Consider the following 20,840-nt stretch of genomic DNA (forward strand, 5'->3'; position numbering starts at 1 on the left):
GTGGCTATTACAGGGCAACTTGGCATGAAGACCCAGGCTGGAAGTGGCATCCCACTCACAGCTGCTAACTTCCGGATCCAAGGCAAGGACGTGCTGCGCCTGCCTCCCTCTTCCATCACCACGGATGCCAAGGGACAGACTGTGCTGCGCATCACCCCAGACATGATGGCCACCCTTGCCAAGTCTCAAGTCACCACAGTCAAATTGACTCAGGACCTCTTCACAGCAGCTGCCGGAAGCAGCACTAGCGGGAAGGGCATCTCTGCAACTCTGCACGTGACATCCAATCCTGTCCAGTCTGCTGATTCCCCAGCCAAGACTAGCACAGCCACTTCTGCTTCTCCCAGCCCTGCTGGGACCGCGGTGGTTAAAGTGACACCTGACTTAAAGACTGCGGAGTCGACCAGTTCAGCTTTCAGACTGATGCCCGCTCTGGGCATGACGATGGCAGACCAGAAGGGCAAAGCCATTACTACAGTGGCATCCACTGAGGCTAAGCCAGCTGCCACCATAAGAATTGTGCAAGGACTGGGGGTTATGCCACCGAAAGCAGGGCAGACTATTACTGTAGCCACTCATGCCAAGCAAGTGCCCTCTTCCTCTTCAGTGAGCATGCCTGGCACAGTTCATACCTCAGCTGTTTCTTTACCAACTATGAGTGCCGCGGTGTCCAAGGCAGTTGCTGTGGCCTCTGGGGCAGCTGGCACTCCCATAACCATAGGAACAGGAGCCACTGCTGTGCGGCAGGTACCCGTGAGCACCACAGTCGTATCTACATCCCAGGCGGTAAGTAACTCATGCTGTTTCTTGTGGTTGGGGTGAGAGGGGATAGTCTCATTCCCTCTTTCTGCTGAAACATCCCAGATCCCTCTTAATTAGGGCACTAGCTGATTTTAAAGCATAGAGCATTGAAGGACTAACCAGCTCATAAGAGTTACACAGTGACTGCTAAGAAGCATTGTGCCAGAAAGAGGGGTGGCTTCTGGCCACTAGGGGGCAGGTTCAGTTAGGTCATTTGCCCCCACTGCTGGTTCCCAACCCTCCCCTCAGGCCAGGAGCCTGCAGGTTAGAATTGGGTGAGAAGCAGGAAGGCGCCCTCGTTTGGTAAGTGTGTGGGTTATGGAGTAAGATTTAGAGTGGTGGGAGGGGTCTTACCCATCCCAGTCCCATAACAATGGTCAGAGCTTCTGTTTCAAGGGGAGGGAGATGGGAGCTGAATTTACTTTCCTCCTCCCATTTCAACAAAGAACTGTTTTAATGATAGGGTCTCACAAGTCTACCCTACCTGGGAGCTCAACTGTAGAAAAGTGGATACAAGTTTATAAAGTGTGCCAGTCACCAGTAACAAATGTTGATGGGGAAAAGGTACAAAAGGGAGTCAAGAGACTAAGGATGAATCTGCTAAACTGGTTCTAAGGATAACCCATCTATGGCTGCAGTTTATAGTCTTTTTTTTCCATCCCACCCTGTCCCAGATAGGTCTCCTTAGTCTGGACAAAATCCAGAGCCAAGGTGGGCTGCAGGGAGAAGACTTGATGCTGATTTCTCCAAATTGTCAGCACATTATTCAATTTATTGATTCTCAGCCCCAGCAAAATATCCTCATCCAGATGGCAAACAAGGCCCCATGTACTCGGCAAGATGGATGGAAATTATGTGGCAAGATCCCTGGATTCTGCAGCCCACCAGGGCAGCAGGCTGGAGATGCTGTGTTAGCTTTGGATAAACTGAAAAATTTGAGGTTTTCACTGAAATCAATATGAAAAGGAATAATCCAGTCACTGCAGTTTTCCATCCTGTTTAATTTCATATTCAATTCAGTATATTTTATGCTGCCCTACAAAGTTGAATTTTTAATATGCTAAAGAATTTTATGTAAAAGTTGCATAACTATTATAGAAGCTGTTGCAGAAGCTGAAGGTTGGGCAGCTGGGTAAGGTAGGGTACAGATGGGGTTGTGGGCATCAGAGGCGGTATGAGAGACAGTCTGTGTGACAGTCCCTGTTACCTGGATGTTAAAACGATCAGCAGTGAAATAATAAGTAGATTTGACAATGAAATTGGCACCTTTAAATTCAACATTAATTCTTTACTGAGGTGAATTGGGGCAGTTTGCAGCTCTCCGATCCCATTGTTGCAGGCTCTCTGCAGACTCCGGCAGATGTCACTGCATTTGTGTATTCTTGATTCATGTTTGGAAAGCTTTCTTTGCAACCATAAGGGCTAGAAACCTGGCTTGTAGTATAAAATGTGATTGTGCGGCTAATACCATGGCTGCAGAACCTTGAAATATGCTAGACCTTGGCTAAAAGTTGCCTTCAAACACTGATGGAAAGTGTCTTCCTTCTCTTGTTAAGATAAGTTTTCTCTATGACAAGTTTGTCACTACTACAGTAGTGGCATAAAATTCTACATCTTGTCGCTCAGCCATACAAGCCTCTTTTGCACCTGATAGGATTCTCTGGAACATTTACCTCCTGGAATGGTGTCAGCTTTGGAATTTCATGAGGTGCTGCCTGTGTTGAGCTGGGAGTTCAGTAAAAGTTAACGCCGGCACTTCTTGTTTTTTAATGCCCAAAGATAAGCACCTAAAACTATGTCTCAATAAAGGCAGCTAAATAAGTGGTCTGATAACTTTAGGCTCCCAAGCTGCAAATGTTAACCAAACAACCCTTCCCTGGGAAATGCTGCTGTGGAGACATAGGGTTGAGTAAGCTGTGAGGTAGGGTGGGTAGGGTACATTTTAATGAGCCAGAAATGAGAGACAGATTTCATTAGCAAAGCTGAGAACTGTTGTTGATTTCTATGCCAGGACTGCAAGTGGCACCTGTATGTTGCCAGGCTCTTTACTGAACTCCCCATTACTCCCAATATTGTCTAATAATCTTCCACTTCCCTAGGGTAAACTGCCAGCTCGAATCACGGTGCCGCTGTCAGTGATCAGCCAGCCAGTGAAAGGCAAGAATGTGGTGACAGCCCCCATCATCAAGGGCAACCTCGGGGCCAAGTGAGTAATGTGCAACCTTCCAGTGAGCAGCATCTCCGTTTGCTCTCTAAGTGAGATGGAGAGGTCCAACAATCAGGTTCATGGAGATCTAGAAATAGAGGTTGGACACACCACAATCACAGGAAATTTGAGGGGATATACCCATCTTGCATGATCCGAACATGATTCCTGCTCACTGCTCCAGAGGAAGGCACCTCCAGATCATTCCTCCAAGGCAGTGGTGGGCAACCTGCGGTCCACATGTGGCCCATCAGGGTAATCGGATTGTGGGTCGCAAGACGTTTTGCTGGCGTTTACTGTCCGCAGGCACAGCCCCCCACAGCTCCCTTTGCCGGCCAATTCGAGCTGTGGGAAGTGGCAGCCAGCACGTCCCTGAGGCCTGCTGCTTCCCGCAGCTCCCAGTGGCCAGGAACGGCGAACCGTGGCCACTGGGAGCTGTGCGGGCCGTGCCTGCGGACGGTCAACGTCAGTAAAATGTCTCGTGGCCTGCAATCAGATTACCCTGATGGGCCGCATGCGGACCACAGGTTGCCACCACTGCCCCAAGGTCTTTGCCCTGGAGGAGAATTTGTTCCCTACTCTGAACTTAGCTATCAGCTCAGCTCCGTGCACATGAGCGAGAATCACCCTGATGAAGTATCTAATCCTATTCATGATCTGAGGCCCAGTCAATGTGAGAGAAACTAGCACAAGTGTAACTGCATCAACATAGATCCCATCAGCATGCAAGTAATGGTCCATTTTCATTTCTAGAATCCTTGTCACGTCACTCTAGCCACCACGTCCAGGGCAGGAAATTCCACATGCTGATTGCATTCTGCATTATCTAGGAGGGTGTTTCATTACCCACCGTCTGGTTAGACTAACCCATAGACAAGAAGCCGGGGTGACCCTCAGAGCTTCCAGTGTTGCAGTCATGTGACTAGCATGCAGTACCTTCTGCCATGCAGCATGGTGAACGTTAGCATAACCTATTCATTCTAACCTCTGTCAATATAGTCACATGAAAAATTTAGAACCAGTGCTAAATGAGGTCAGTGGCTTTCATCTCTTAGCAGCTGAAGAGCAGTTTAGTCAGTGATCAGAGCGGCATAGAAACACAAATACTTTCATACCAAATTAGCAGTTACTGCATTTAGCTAATACAGGTACACTACAACAGAACCGTATTACCATTTGCATTTCCAGCTACTTTTGAAAATAACCAGAATTTGGTAGTGATTCTTGAATGCCAGGGTAGTCCCACTGTCTCACTCAGAGCTAAGTCGGGAGCTGCATGCAGGGCTATGTGGGGAGTCCTAGGTTGTGTCACCAAGTCCAGTTGATTCAGCCCTCTGCATCACAATTGACCTTCAATTGGTTTCTGTCTTTAGCATTAGTGGACTGGGTCGGAATATCATCCTGACTACCATGCCAGCTGGGACAAAACTGATTGCTGGGAACAAACCAGTGAGCTTCCTGACAGCACAACAGCTACAACAGCTGCAGCAACAAGGCCAGGCCACGCAGGTAAGAATACCTGGCAGGACTTTAGGTCTGCCCATTCGCTCTTCACTCCATGAAGCATCTCCATGAAGGTCTTGCCCATGAAGACACAAGGTTCCATTGACATTGGTACCCAATCTGCAAATGTATGTCTTTGGTGTTTGCACTGAGCACATCTAGTTCATCTCCCCACTTCCTTCTATAGCATCTGGATTTATTTTGTTTTAAATTTTAACGAAATGAGCTGCTGGATAGTAAGGACGAAGAAAAAGAACAATATTAATGTCAGGCAGCATGCCAGCTTTTCTTCCTCAGCAGTGACTTAGGGCTAAAAGGATTGTATCTTACACTTACTGATACTTTTGCACTTCTCTAGCACCTTCCAGCCAGAGGTCTGCAGATTGAACTCCCTCTGTCTCCTAGGGCAAATCACATCAGTCTTTGTGCATCAGTTTCCCATCCATAAATTTGGTATTATAGTAACTGGGAAGTTGCAGGGTACTTTGAGAGCCTGTGATATGAGGCCTGTAGAAGTCCAGAGTATCTAACAGATCAAATGCCTTTATTCTGAAAATCTGAAAGCAGCTGAGATTTGGGATTTTATTCAAACTGGTGATTTAATCCTTTTTCATTAGAATCTGTCTCTTCTTCCCCGCCCCCCCCAACCTGTCCCTCCTCCACTGCACTGTCCCAGACCATCACTGGATGCTTTGAACTTGCTGATGCCAAACTGTGCAGTCAGTGCCTTTCAGTATTGCTTGTATGGGTGACTTTTGGACTAACTTTAATGCTGGCTGTGACTGAATCAGGTGAAGTGACTACCATGGTGCCCTGAATTAGTGCTGCTGGCCCATTGGGATTGATGCTGTGTGTGTGCAGTGTGACGACATATTGTGCTCTGCTGTGAATTAAATGCTCTTTCATTTCAAACAGGTGCGAATTCAAACAGTATCGGCCTCCCATCTCCAGCAGGGAACAGTGTCGGGCTCTACCAAGGCAGTCTCTACTGTTGTTGTGACAACAGCACCATCTCCGAAACAGACACAGGATCAACAGTGAACATCAGTTGTGAAAAGGGATCACTTTCCAAGAGCTTCCCTGGCCGCCTTATCCTTCCCCCATCCATCACCAGTCAGGGCTTCTTAGTTGCCAACACAGACCATCCAGAGATTGGACTGGAGCCTCACCTGTGCCAAAAGCAAAACATGGCTTGCCTGGAGCCAGAATTGTGGTATCCAGTGGAAACCTCAGTACAGCAACACAAGACTCTGTATTTAAGAACCTAAACATCTCAGTCCAGAGTTGTAAAATCAAGCTCTATAGCAGTGACTAATTGGAGATTTTACTACGCGTCTTTATTCTCTTCTCATTCGAATTGCCCTTTTTGCAAATGGCAGTGTGCCTTGCTGTCATTGCATTATGTTCTGGGTTAGCCTCAGGCAGTCCGCCTGGGTTCTTCCTTTACCGGTGAAACTTGCTGCTAGGGGAAGAGGGATTCAGTGACTCTCTAAAGTCATGGACAAGCTTCATTCTTGGTCTTGAAGTCCAGCTATCAGTTCTCTTTATATCCTGTAGAGGTGGCTGTAGTTGGTGGCTGATTTTATTGTTAGGGCTTAATCTGTCTGCAATACAAATTCTATATATTTATTTATTTTATAACTTTTTAAGACCTCTCCTTTCACTTCCCAACCCAGATTCTTTATTGACTGTCATCACCGTGTCAGATTTCTGGAGAAACTTTCCGTTTGTTATCCTTCCAAAGGCCAGATAGAAGAGTCCTGTCCCATAGCATGCCTGATGAAGAAAACCTCTGCTGTAAAATAGCTAATAACTATTGTATGTATGTATCTGCACGTATGAGAGTCTGGCTGTGAATGAGCTCAGAGAAAGGACACAGGAAGAAAAGTCTGCCAGGGAATTTCCCTTACATTTCTCAGTGACTGAATCATCAACCAGAGAAGACTACAGCCTGTTTAAAAGGAAAAGAGAACAAGCCTTCAGTTTTGTCCACGCTGCATTCATTCTGACTCAAGCAGAAGTGTTTTACTTTTAACCCAAGTTGATGCTGGCCTGGCCTTATTTGATTTTTATCTGTCTCTGATTTTTATCTTGATATACAAGTTGTTGGGATTGTGCATGTTACAGATCAGGAGATGAACTGACTTCTGCTCCCAACTCTGACATCACTGGAATTCTTTCTCTGAATGAGTCCAGAAGAAGTGTCAGGGTAGGAAAAAAATAACAATGCAGAAAGCAGTTTTATTTACAACCCATGCTCCAGAGATCTAACCACCCTCCCGCTTAGATCCGACTTGCCATCTCCCTTCAGTTCTAGACAGACCATTTCATTTTGGCAAGGAAAGAGTTCTGTCATACTGTCATGAAATGTAGTGTGATCATCTGATCTGCTAAGGGCTAATAGACACTGTTATAAGAAGGTTTCTTTAACATTGTTCCTCTTGTTTTTTTAATACACTGTTTGCCTTTGATTGATACCGTCATTGAATATAGTCTATTTTAAAAAAAAAAAGCCCTGCTGTTCATGGTCTTCCAATGTTTAGCTGAATTGTTGAGGCTGGATTCTGCTTGAAAGACTCAGTTGTAGCTACTCATTGCTGGCTCAGGTACTGTTGATCCGGGCAGCATGAGGCTTTTGATTGAATTTAGATTGAGACCTTGTATGTCGTGCACTCTTTATTTTTAACTATAGCCAACCCACTTGGGAAAATCCGATACAAAAAATATATCAAGAAGCAGATGGCAGCTGCATTTGAGCAGAGCTAGGTACCTAAATGCAGCATTTTAAAATACTCTCTTGAATCATGGTTTTTGTGCACTTAACAAGATCTGGAAAGATAAAGCTGCCTTTCCCCTCTTCCCCATATCAGTCACTTCCTGTGTCTTTGTCCCTTTTCCTTCAGGATGGAGAACAGGAAGGCTTCTGGTTTTGAAGCTGAATTCTTTAACCCGAGTTTAGCTCAGTCAGGTAACCAAAGCTAGTCAAATATAGAGCTAAACTGAAGTGCTGTCCACAATACTCCTGAAATATTGTTTTTATATAAATCCTATCCCAAATCAGGGTAATCCCCATTTGCTAGTCGTATTTAACAGAGTTATGTCTCAGGCCTTAGAGACGTGCTGAATGTCTTTCTTACACTGTGCAGCACTGCGGCTTTAATGTAGCCCGTTACTGGTAATTAGACATGGTTTGTAACTCTTGAACTCGTGGCATTACACGGGGGGAAAAAAACTATACCCAAGCATCAAATCAGGTGCATTATTGTGGTGGGAGATACCCTCCTTCTGCAGGATGGAGGGGTTTACTCTGGGCCAGCCAGGCTCCATTAAACTCCACCCTCTTGGAACCCTTGCCCACATTATTTTTGATGGTTTTGAGCTTGTTTTCCTTTTACCAGCTGGTGCCACAGATAAGTTATTTATCATCTGTGTTGTGGTAGCACCTAGAACCTACTAGTGAAGGATCAGGGCCCTGTTGCGTTGGGCACTGTACACACACACACAATGAAAAGATGGCCCCTCCCTGAAAGAGTTTACATTCTGTTTAAAACATACTTACCCACTCAACATACTTGGTGTATCCATGCAGCATTCATCGGCTCTGCCAGCCCAGGGAGAGCTTGAAAGCCATTTTCACCAAACCTTGTTCGCCCAACAACAATTTATTTGTTCGGTTTTTTGCCAAACCATTCTAGCAGTTTAGACAAATGTTCCGCTTGCCTATGCTATTTCTAGGCTTGGCAGAATTCACTTTTAAAAAAATAATTTCAATGGATAATTCAACATTTATCTTTAAGCATTTTTTTGTTTTATTTTTATCAATTTAAATTTTCATAGTTGTGGGAAATCATGGGAAGGGTCAGACAATTTAATGACCGTAGATGTTGCTATTCAAAAGTTTAAAGCTTTATAACCAATAAAACACCAATTGTCAGTATGTCAAAATGTACAAAGTAAATATCCTTAAATCAAACTTTAATACGTTCAAGCAGCATTTTTCTTACTTTGCCTCTCTGTATACTTTGGTTCTTATCAGTGGAAATATTTTTTTTTGTGTGTGTGTCGTTTGTGTGTGTACAGTGAAGTTAAAGACAAGATGGGTGAGGTAATAACTTATTGGACCGACGACTTCTGTTGATGAGAGAGACAATCTTTCGTGCTTACATAGAACTCTTGTTCAGGTCTGGGAAATGTACTCAGTGTTACAAGGTGGAATAGAATAGATTGCATAGCATAGGTAGTTAACTCATATTTCAAGGGATCATTCAAGGTGAAGTGGCCTGTTAACATATTTCCAGTCATAGAAGGGAAGTGGAGGGGTGGGGCGGGAGGGAGATAAATGGGTTACAGATTGTTGTAATAAGCTATAAATCCAGTGTCTTTGTTCAGTCCATGGTTTTTAGTGTGTAGCAAAGTTATTAATTTAAGCTCCCAGGCTTGTCTTTTGAAGGAGCTGTGCCAGGTTTCCTTTGAGGATGAGGGCTGAGAGGTCAAATATAGAACAATCACTTTGTGGAAAGCGTTTACCCACAGGTGATAGGGTGTTTCTGTCTTTATCATTTTTCTGTGTGAGCTCTTTGAGAGCATAGTGACAGTCTCGTTTCACCCATATAGTTGTTGTTGGGGCATTTAGTGTACTGGATGAGGTACACCACATGTTGTGATAGGCATATGTAGGACCCGTGGATCTTGAAAGTTGTGTTTCAGGGGGGTGTTGATTATCGTAGCAGTGGAGATACATCTACAGGTTTTGCACCTGTTGTTCTGGCAGGGTCTGGTGCCGCTTTGAATTGGTGTGTCCTGGTCCGTAGGGAGCTTGCTTCTGATGAGCTTGAGGGGTTGTTTGAAGGCCAGAAGAGGGGATTCAGAAAAGACTTCAGGATGTGGTCCCCATCGAATGTGGGTTGTAATTGTTTGATGATTTCCAGTGTGGGGTGGTAGGTGACAACTAAAGAGTATGCATCAAAGGGGGTTTTATTTCTGTATTGAAGCAGGTTCTCCTGGGGTATTTGGGGGGCCTGTTCCATGATGCAATCTACTTCTCTGATGGAGTGTCCTTGATTGGTGAAGGCATTTTTAAGTGTGTTATGGTATATATCCCAGACTTCTTTTTTGGAGTATATTCTGTGGTATCTGAGTGCCTGGTTTCTTGGTGTTTTTGGGGTGGTTACTGGATCTGTGAAGGTAGATGTGATGATCCATAGTTTTCTTGCTTATAATTGTTTGTAGGGTTCCATTGCTGAAGCTGATTGTGGTTTCCAGGAAGTTGATGCTAATGTGGGATTGTGGATTTATGGTTTGTTCCAACAATCCTTCCACTTAACCCCCCCACCCCTATTCTTTTGTTTTGTTTTCTCCCTTTCCTCCCTGTGACTAGAGAGGTGTTAACAGGGAGGAAAGGGAGAAATTGAATGGTCCCTTGAATTGACAATCTTTTCCACTTCTGTTTAGCTCTGACACTGAGTACCTTTCCCAGACCTGAGGAAGAGCTCGAAAGCTTGTCTCTCTAACCAACAGAAGTTGATCCAAAAAAAGCTATTACCTCCCTCACCTTGTCTCTCTACTATCCTGGGACCAGCATGGCTACAACACTGAAAACAGTGAAATTGATATTTACTAACTGTCTAATCCTTTCAAGCCTACCCTATTTCCTACCTCCAGTAGCACTGAGGATAAGAGAGGGGATACCCCTTCCCAGAGAGCTTTTGTAGAAGTCTGATGCTTTACTCTTAGGCTTGCTCTGAAGAGATCTTTCCTACCAGACAATGTTCCATGTTTTTTCACTGTTTACTTGAAATGCTGGGGTCATCTGTAGCATTTGATTAAAACTGGACCTTGTACTTCACTCTACTTGAGGCACTTTTGTTTCTCTGCAGTTAAGAACTTGGGTCTCTAATTCACTTGCACCTTGTCACAGATACAGTCTGGCTCTCCCTGCTGTGAAGGGAATCCACACCTCTGGATCCCCAGGTACTTTGAGTTTCCATGGCTCTCAGCAGGCTGCATTGTTTCTTCCCTTGGCCTTTCTGACGCATTCCCTGGGCACCGACTATGTCTGCTACCCCTTCACGGAAATAACGCCCCTCTGTCCACCTGCTGTAGGCCCCTAGGACCAGTACTGACCCCTGGGTATATTAAACGCACCCTCTCTGTTCTACCCGACAAGGCGAGCCTTCTGGTTTACCTTTCCAAAGGGTCCCGTGGGAGTTGTAACACACAACACTACTCAAACACTGTTGCTCTTCAATAGTCTGAGAAATACACAGAGTACAGATCATATAGAAAACAACAAATATGCTGAACGCAAGCCACTCGCTAGCTCACCTTTGCTCGGTGTCCATCTATGTTCAGGAAAGTAGGCAGGGACCCCTGCTTCATCAGGCTCTCAATGCTGGGTTGCGTCTCCCTCCTCTTCCAGTGGAGAAAAAAGTCCCCCAGAGTAGAGCAGCTCCTGCCCTTTTATAACTTTCAGCCCTCCTTTGTCAACCCAGCCACATCACACAGGGCTGTGAAACATCCACATCCACACCTCCACTGTAGACAGTATTAGGTCGATGAAAGAATTCTTCCATCGACCTGCTCCCACTAGGATTACCTCTCCCTTGGCGGAGGTAATGTCTACAGTGAAGCACTGTGGCAGTTGTACCACTGTAGCGTTTCAAGTGTAGGCCAGCCCTCAGATTCCTCAGGTGATCAGATCCCTGCCAGTGACTTCATTGCCCATGTGACCATCTCCCCGACTTCAGATTTAAAAAAAACCAGTTTGCTCTGGGCAGCAGCCATCTCCGTATCATTTAGATGGAGGATTATCAATGTTTAATGACTCTCTTATCAGGCCTTTGCCGCTACACGTTGGAATTTCAGAACAACAGGAAGGCAACAGCACAACAGAGAAGACGACGACTAGCCCTGTATTCGAAATGGAGTTGGCAGCTTGGTAAAGATACAGAGTTCATAATCTGACCATGAATTCATAAAGTGTACAAGCAAATTCCCCAGATCATCACACTTCTCTAGGTCTAAATGTTATGTGGCATTTAGGGACAAATTCCTCTGACATTTTGGAAAAAGCAAAGTACAGTGTATATTAAAATGATTAAATTAGCTTATACCAGCCAAGAAACTGCTCTCGGCCATTCTTATTGCAAAGCCTGTGCTAACTAGTGTTCAATTGACACTCCTCTCCCCTCACCAAAAGGGTAGAACTTTTAGATCCCTGCTCTTATGGGCTCGTTAAATGGAAAGAGTTCTTCATTCCTTCCCTGTCTCTGCTAAGCTGTTTGCTGAACATGAGCAGACCTCCCTGGGTTACTGCTGCTCTGAAGCTCCTTCTACTAGAATTTGAGGTATATGCCCTGAGGTGCAAGAGCAGCTACCTCTGCACAGACCCTTTGTGTGGAAAAGCTACACATGGAGTTAGAAAGAAGGTATGTATTTTTATGTATTATACGAGTGTCTTAATTCCTCCTCTCTCCACCAGTGGGATAGATACACGTCTCATCAAGAGAGTAACTTCTAGCCACCACCCACAAGGACTAAGGCCTCGTCTATGGTACAGAGTTAGGTTGATGCAAGACAGCTTAACTATGGAATGCCAGTACACTTAAATTTCGCTCCTGCCGGTGTAACTGCCCAGCTACGCCAACTTAATAACTCCACCGCCACGAGCGGCGTAAAGTCAAGGTTGATATAGTTAGGTCGACGCAGAGTCAATGTAGATGCTGCGTTGCTTATGTGGACTGTTACAGGCTTTCAGGAGCCTTCCTGCAATGCCCCCCACTAACAGTACAATCAATACAAGCACTCCTTGTGAGGACGCGCACCGCCGACACGAGCAAAGTGTAGACATGTATGAGTGATGTAATTGCGGCGGTGGCTGTATGCTGATGTAAGTTAGGTCAACTTAATTTTGTCGTGTAGACATGGCCTTAGTAAACTTCCCCTACCACACACACATCCATAAAATATTAACACCTTTAATGAGAAGCGAAGTCTGCCTTTTTTTAACAACTGATGGGTGGGTATGTACTAAAAAAAATGAAGCCAGTCTGTTCTGTAACTGTACAGGGCACCCTGATGGCTAGAAACTCGCCCTGGAGATACTGCTAGGATGGTTCTTAATGAAAATGACTTTCCAGACCATGATTTAAATGTTAGGAGCCACTTTTCATCTTCAGAATGCTTTACAATAATTCTTACACTGTAGATGAGGTAGGGAAACCTTTTTCTGACTCTCTCTCTTTAGAAAACGGAAACTGAAGCACGTAACTGCGACATGGCCAAAGTAGCGGAGAGTGTCCATGGCAGATCCAGAATTAGTACTTGTGACTCCAGTCCTGTACCTGGTGCCTATTTTCAATACTTAGTCATCTTTCTGTCAAGTATTGTTTACGTAGCTCTAGAGCTGACTGCCAGGCCAACGCCTGCGCTTTTGCCTTAAACACCTTAAAGGCACAAATGATACACCCCAGAGCAACAGGCATCAGAACAGGCAGCGTTGTTATGTGGGAAGGGAGAATGTGCTGCTGTTTCTGTTTAATGGAAAGGGTTTCTGTCTTAACAGCGAGGGTAGGAATGGAATGATGATGATAAGCAAAATTCTCAAAGTGCTTAAGACTCCCACTGTAAGTCACTTCGCTTAAGTTCCTTTATATTCTGCTGAAAGAGAACTGAATGACAGCTAGTGTACATTCATTTGCATTTACAGTAGTGGCTAGAGTCTAGCTGGGTGAATAATTCATTTTTCAGTTGGCCGTTCTGATTTTTAAAAAAAGGGGGGGGGGGGGCGCTGATTGAACTGAATTTGAAAACTGAAAAAATCTGTTTTGGGTTCAATGAAGCACGTCATTTGACCTGAAACAAATGTTTTTGGACATTCTTAAAGGGCTAGGTTCACACAACAAACAGAAGAGGAAGAGGTGGTGATACCTTTCTTCTGTTTTGTGAATGGCATCTAAGCCGGAGGGGGCGATCATGTGAATTGGGGTTGATCAGTATTGCATTTTTTCAGCAAATAAATTGTGTGAAATATTTTTGCCCAGCTGTAATGTAGAGCACCTAGATCACATCCCCTTTGTGCTAGGTGCTGTACATACATAAGGAGACAGCCTCTGCCCTGGAGAGCTTACAAACTGAATAGACTAGACAGTGGTGGAAAGGAAGTATTGTTATCCTCATTTTTACAGTTGATTAACCGAGGCACAGAAAGGTTAAGGGACTTGGCTAGAATCACAGAGGAATGTTTGGGAGGAGCTAGGAATTGAACCCCGATCTCCCGCTTCCCCATCCATTTTTCCTCTCATTAGTTATTTGTGGAGCTGCACGTTTGTCATGGGGGGGGGGGGGTCAGATACTGTGTTTGGTTTTTAATCCGTTGGTCCATGATGTCTCTGGGAGGCCTCAGGGCACAGGAGCCCCAGTGCAAGGTGAGTGTGGGATGGGCTCACTCTGCAACCTCCCCCAGGGTCTCCCAGCCTTTGGGGGTAGGCCCAATCCTCCCCCAAGGGCAAGACCCAACACCACCACTCTAGGGTGACCAGACAGCAAGTGTGAAAAATCTGGATGGGGGTGGGGGGTAATAGGAGCCTATATAAGAAAAAGACCCAAAAATTGGGACTGTCCCTATAAAATCTGAACATGTGGTCACCCTACACCACTCTGACATGTCCCCCCGGTGACTTTAACATTTCTTCCTAAACCTGAGACTTTTACTAAATGTACTGTGAGCTCGCTGTGATTTTTTTGTTAAAAAACACCATGACAAATCTGCAGCCCATGTTATTTGGGGGGCAGGAAAATCCTCCTGGCTTCTAGGAAGGAAGAGACCCCACTGTGGAGTCAACATTTTCCACGTTATCCGTTCCCAGTAGGAGGGGAGTATACGAACTCATGTCGAACGTCGAACTCCCAACTTTTCCCCGACTGCCATATTTCTTCCACCTCTCAATGCAACTGTAACAGATTAATATTGATACAGGCATAGTTAACAAGCTATGAGACAGCCTCCCACCTTCAGGAAATGAATCAAGTGAGAGAACTAAGATTTATATGACTTTTTTGCATATTTTTTAATCTTCAGGGTTAAATTTTAACAAGGTCCTGTTGTCTGTGAAGGGTTGCCTCTCATTATGCAGGTCCTAAATTGACTATCCAAATGGTGAGCCATTAGTTTAACCCCTGTGGTGCTGAGTATACCACATATTGGATAGCCAAGTAGCCATGTTTTCTCCAGGGTACCCTAGGCTCATCTTGCCTATCTACAACATGTAACTCAATGGACTGGATGTTCTGTACCAAACTGTATCTGGAGTGAATTTATATTTTGGCAGCAGTGAAGCAGTTAAATGTCACCTCTGTTTGCTGCTCTAGTGCTTAAATAAGTTCAGAAGGGCGAAATGTTCAGTGCGTTTTATTTTGGATTGAACATCTAAAGTTGCTACGTTAGGGGCTTGTTCACCTATGGAATAAGTCCATATACCCACCATTGACAATGGCTAGGCAGTGCTGGAACCCCTGCTTATTACATCAGTCAGAATCATCTCACTCCCCCATTTGTTCTCTCACCCGATACATAGATGATAAACTCTGTGGGGTGGGGGTCATATTTTTGTTAGGAATGTGCACGGGGGGGGGGCGATCCCTCACTGGGGGCCTCTTGGTGCTACCACAGTACAAATAATGGGAGTTCTTTGCCCACTGCATATAAGCAGTTCTGTTATCTGTTATCGTTGTGTGTCACTGACACAAACCAGGGCTAGTTACTGTCATGTCTGCACAGACCATTCTCCCATCCTGCCTCCCACCACTTGGCCCCACTACGTACCAGTAAACGATGGTGTAGTTGATGATAAAGAGGAGGAGAGCACCTATATAGTGCCAGCTGAAGCACATGGTGAGGAACATGATGTTTTCATGATCAGTCTGGTCCCAGCCTGGCCCTCCCCATGGTGGGTACAGCACAAACCCGATCTAGTTAGAATAAGTGGTGATATGATGAGCAGGCCAGCTCCTCCAACACCCCATCCTCTCCTTTATTACACAGCTTCAGTATCAAATATGGATGCACTGACCAAAGGCTCCCCATTGTACTCTAGTGTCTGTCTAGGACATTGCACTTCTTTTGTACCTGTGCCTTCCTGCAGATTTGCACACCAATTTTACCTGCTGATGAGACTGTTCTAACGTGCTGGCTTGGGACTGCCATTGGAAACCATCCAGACACTTCAAGGAATGCAGAATTTGCTTAGTGACTGACTACAATGAGCATATTGCACTGGGTCCTTGTGTGCATCCAGGTGAAATTTCAAGTGTGTTTTTAATCTGCAAAGCACTATATGGTTTGGGTCCTGGCTATAGAGACAGCCCATCTGGAGTACTGACGTTAGTATAGTAATGGGGGAACTATCCAGTTTTTCTTTATCGTCATAATACCCCTGTGAGGTAGGGAGGTATTAATATCCCCATTTTACAGGTGGGAAGTTGAGGCACAGAGACACTAAGTGACTTGCCCAAGGTCACGCAAGTAGTCTGTGGCAGAGCAGGGGATTGAATCCAGGTCTCCCAAGTCCAAGGCTGGCACTTTAACCACTAGCCTATCCTATTTTCCTGATGCACCAGCTGGTCAGCTGAGATCATCTGAGGTGTTTGTCCTGACTGTCCTTACCTTTGAATTTAGTCAGAAGGGGGCAGGACTTAGGTTCTAACCTCTGGAATTTGCTCTCCCTGCTTGTCTCACAGAGCCCAAGGCTGCTGACCTTGAGAGCACAGTGCAAGACTTGCTTGGCTTCTAGATGAGTCCTGATTCTATTAAGTTGTGAATGCAACAAAATGACCAACATTCCCAGGCTGAGCCGCTCTTAGTCTTACAAATGTGTGTCTGTGGTTTTTTTTTCTACCAAATCGGAGGTAAAGTTTTAAGAACCAATGCGTACAATTATAACCTGGAGAGAGAACTGCTGTAACCCGGAGAGCTGTTAGTTGTGCTGGTCCCAAGATACTAGTCAATCAGGCTGAAAGTACAGAGTAAGAATTACAAACCTGCAAGAACCAGGATCCTTGGAGAAGGAACATGGTAGTCCTTAAGAGCTCCAGGATTGGGTGATCTCGCATGAATACTTCCAGAAGGGAGCAGAGGGCACCACCAAATATGGCAATGAGCATCAGTAAGTGGATGTGCTGATCCAGCGCGGGGCGGTGATGGGCATGAAAATAAAAGAGAAAACCTGCCAAAATTCAAACCAAATTGTGCTAATACTGCTTAAATGATTAGTGAAGAACTGGACGCAAAGAGCCAACCAGTGACCCTGGAGCCTAGGCTGTGATTGATTGAAGAAGAAATTTTCCCTACTTTGGGCACATGCAACTGCTTTTAAAGGAAAAGGTGCCTGCTACGTATTTGGGTCTGATAGTGCAGATCACAGAGAGGACCTATTGATCTGAAAGGAGATGTTGCCACTTAAAAACTTGAGGCAAGCAAGTAAAGGAAGAATTTCTGGGAAAAGCCAGGTCCTATTGTCCAAATGAGTATGAGGCAAACAGTCTGTCCCCAGTTGACAAGGCAAGTCACTGATAAGTGACTGTTGGTAAGTCAGGTTGTGTGAAGTACCTTTCTTCCTGTAAATAACTGATTGTTCTGAATCACACTGTTTTGGAACAGAGCTTTGTCTCTCTTTTTCTTCTAGTGCTGATGCCTGAGTTTCTGCCCATTCTTTGAAAATGTCTCATTCCCTCTTTTTTTCCCTTTTGACAATGAAACTATGCCCATGTGCCCAGAGGTTTTCAAAGTTTCTCTCTTAGCCATTGATTTGAAACAACGAGCCAAGAGCCTCCCCTGAAATGAAAATCTCAAGTGAATAATTTACAAATGTGAAGGATTTTATATTTGTTTAAGCCACATAGGCCTGGTCTACACTTAACATTTAAGTTGACCTAGCTCTATTGCTCCGGGATGTGAAAAAATCCACACCTCTGAGCACCATAGTTAAGCCAACCTAATCCCCAGTGTAAATGTGGCTAGGTCGATGGAAGAATTGCTATGCGGGGGGTGGATTACCTACATAGACAGAAAAATTCCTCCTGTCGACGTAAGAAACATCTATGCTACAGCAGCATGCTGCAATTGTGCCTCTGTAGTGCTTGTAGCGTAGATATAGCCATAGTGTTGCTGATGGATCTGAAGCGTTAACAGGATTTCGAAACCTATATGACAAAGATCCCCAAACTGTGGGTCACACCCTCCTGAGGGAGACACAGAGGAATGTTTGGAGGGCGCGGCGGGGCCTGAGCCAGCTCCCACGGGATGGGGAGGGAGCACCTCCCTGCTCCACTCCCAGCTCTGCTCCAGTCTGCTCTGCACCTGGCCCCGGTCCCAGCCCGTGGCCCTGGCCCTGCCCCCAGCTGCAGTCCTGGCCTTGGCTCCCTTACCCCGTCTGCATCCCCTCCCCCCGGGAGCCACAGACCCACTCCCGGCCCCAACTTGGGGGAGGGGAGCACAGACAGGGGTAAGAGGGGGCGTGACCCTAAAAAGTTTGGGGACCACTGCTATTAGAGCTTCTGACTCATCTGTTACCTAGGCTGCCGCAGCCTTTTGTCAGTAGTGCTGTTGCTACTAACCTTCAACAAACAGCGCCTGGGAGAGCATGAAGCGATCCAGCCCTGGGGGCAGCCCAAGTGGGAGGGAGATGAGAATATCCACTAGGCCATCGAGGACATAAGCGAAGTACATGGTTCCATGTGTCCAAGTCAGCAGGTCCACCCAAGTGTGATCCTGGGTGTAGAGATGCAAATGGGGGCCCTCGGGAATAAACTGTCCAGCAAGAATCCCTATCCAACAGGAAAAGGGCAGGTGTGAAGGGAGAACAGGATCCAAGTCACTGAGAAAGCTATTAGCGTTTAACCACCTTTCTGCTCTAGGTTTGGCATGTAGGCGAGTAAAGGATCAGAATCCAGGCACTGTGCAAGGATCCCCTTACCCCAGCCTTCCAGCTCTGCCTGTGGCGCCCCCCTCTCTCCCCCTTTGCACTGTTGTGGTACAGGGAGGCAGGTGCAGCTGCGACAGAGGTAAGTACTTTATCAGTATTAACCTAGATGTGACATGGAGTCTGTACTACTGCAGGGCATAGTGAGATCTCTTGTCTTAAGTCTGCAAACGATTTACAGTGCATCTGCCTTCTTTTAGCTTCAGAAAGATCTATTACTATTCAAAAGCCCAACACAGCCTAACTATGAACTTTAACTGGAGGACAGGGCAGGCTATTGGAGCCTGCTGAGCAGATCCTGCCTGCTTTCCCATGGTCTATAGGTAGGGCCCTACCAAATTCACGGTCCATTTTGGTCAATTTCACGGCCATAGGATTTAAAAAATCATAAATCTCATGATTTCAGATATTTAAATCTGAAATTTCACGCTGTTTGTAATTGTAGGCTCCTGACCCAAAAAGGAGCTGTGGGGGGAGTCACAAGGTTATTGCAGGGGGGGGGTGCGGTATTGCTACCCTTACTCCTGCGCTGCTGCTGATGGTGGCACTGCCTTTAGAGCTGGGCAGCTGGAGAGCGGCGGCTGCTGGTTGGGAGCCCAGCTCTGAAGGCAGCGCCGCCACCAGCAGCAGCACAGAAGTAAGGATGGCCTGGTATGGTATTGCCACCCTTATTTCTGCACTGCTGACAGCAGAGCTGGGCCCTCAGTCAGCAGCCACCAGTCTCCGGCTGCCCAGCTCTGAAGGCAACAGCGCAGAAGTAAGGGTGACATGGTATGGTATTGCCACCCTTACTTCTGTGCTGCTGCTGGCGAGGAGCTATCTTCAGAGCTGGGTGCCTGGTCAACAGCCGCCACTCTCCGGCCACCCAGCTCTGAATGCAGCGCAGAAGTAAGGGTGGCAATACCGTGACCCCCCCCAAAGTAACCTTGCCATCCCCCTGCAACTCCCTTTTGTGTCAGAACCCCCAATTTGAGAAATGCTGGTCTCCCCCGTGAAATGTGTATAGTATAGGGTAACAGCATACAAAAGACCAGATTTCACGGGGGAGACCAGATTTCACAGTCCGTGATGCGTTTTTCATGGCTGTGAATTTGGTAGGGCCCTATCTATAGGAGAAAACTTATTTGGTGCTTGTTATTCTGATCGACAAGTGTGGGTGCTGACACATCGGGCAGCTGGGGGAATGACACACTGCTACTAGCTGAAAGGAAGGTAATGAGCTCCAATCCTTACCCACTAGAGCAGTGATAACTTTGCCTATCCCTTCCAGGAGCTCCAGATACTGGTACCACTTATTTTTGCTGATGTTTTCATTCTCCCTCTGCATGAGATACTTGATGGGGTATTTCACAGACCACAGGACCCCAACTGCCAGGAAGTAGCACCCTGGCAGGGCATGACCTTCAAAGTTTTTCATCCCTGAGTGTCATGAAAAGAGAAAGCAATCAGTGTTCATGCTGGAAAGCAAATGAGGTTTTCTGATGCTCTTAATTACACAGGTAACTGTGATTTGTATGGTATTACAGCATTTATAACTAGCCAGCAAAATGAGCAATTCTTCCCAGCCTATTCATAAAGGGCTGATTGTTTTTCAAAAGTCCTGAGCACCTACAGATCCTGTTGATTCCTTTACCCACCCAGGTTTGAAAATTTGACCTCAATAATCAGGATTTATTGTGTTTATAATACTAATTCCCACCTCAATCTTTTCCGCTTTTTCTGAGATCCCAGGTAGGCTTCCAGCCAACGTGATCATAGAGAGTAAAACGTCACTGGCTTTGGAAAGGATTGTATTTAAAATAGTTTATGGGGACTTTGGCTCTGAAGCCAGAATGGGGTATGGCTTTGCAGGCGGCAATTATTTCATGAGAAAGAGGCTCTTATGATGGCTTTTTTCTATGCCTGTTTCTAGGACTGATGTTTTTCTAGTGACATGGAAGAGCAGGTGAATAATGAGGTGACAACTTGTATTATTATTATATATTATAGCCAGTGTAGGTAGGACTGTGTACAGTTAAGGTTGTTCCAACACTTCCTATTTATAAGACCCTGTTTTCAGTTGCTTATAACTTTGCCAGACATTAATAGTTTGAGCTGAAATTTCCCATGCTAGGTGTCTGCCTCAGGCAAAATTTTTGGGGGAAATTTCAGCTAAAACAGCTGGGCCATTTTTGAGAACAAGATTAGGAAAAAACACATTTTGTCCATCTTTAAAAAAAAAAAAAAAAAAAAATCTTTCAACTGTTTTGTTGAGAAGCTATAGTTCCCCCATGATTTGGAGCAAATACTTGAAATTTAGCGGGGGAGAGGTGGGTGGTGGCTATAGTGCCAGGGATATGCCTTTGGGCATCCCT

The 20,840-nt window shown here is 45.6% G+C and overlaps 2 protein-coding genes across 2 annotated transcripts in view; one reads left to right on the forward strand and one right to left on the reverse strand.

The window, feature by feature from the left end:
• NFRKB (nuclear factor related to kappaB binding protein) overlaps positions 1-8,457 on the forward strand; it is a 34,891-nt gene extending 26,434 nt beyond the window's left edge. The window contains exons 25-28 of the mRNA XM_065417081.1: positions 1-786; positions 2,901-3,007; positions 4,381-4,516; positions 5,426-8,457. Of these exons, the coding sequence (XP_065273153.1) occupies positions 1-786; positions 2,901-3,007; positions 4,381-4,516; positions 5,426-5,551 (1,155 nt within the window). The 3' untranslated portion in view covers positions 5,552-8,457. The remainder of the gene's footprint in view (positions 787-2,900; positions 3,008-4,380; positions 4,517-5,425) is intronic.
• Positions 8,458-14,319: 5,862 nt separating this feature from the next.
• On the reverse strand, positions 14,320-19,903 carry LOC135889428 (transmembrane protein 45B-like). Its single transcript, XM_065417299.1, has 5 exons — positions 19,720-19,903; positions 18,122-18,331; positions 16,547-16,731; positions 15,333-15,478; positions 14,320-14,461 (listed from the first exon to the last, which is right to left on the reverse strand). The coding sequence occupies exons 1-5, from the start codon at positions 19,901-19,903 to the stop codon at positions 14,320-14,322; spliced, it is 867 nt and encodes a 288-aa protein (XP_065273371.1).
• Positions 19,904-20,840: the final 937 nt, after the last annotated feature.

This window comes from Emys orbicularis, chromosome 15 (genome assembly GCF_028017835.1).
Source record: "Emys orbicularis isolate rEmyOrb1 chromosome 15, rEmyOrb1.hap1, whole genome shotgun sequence".
Taxonomy (NCBI): Eukaryota; Metazoa; Chordata; order Testudines; family Emydidae; genus Emys; species Emys orbicularis.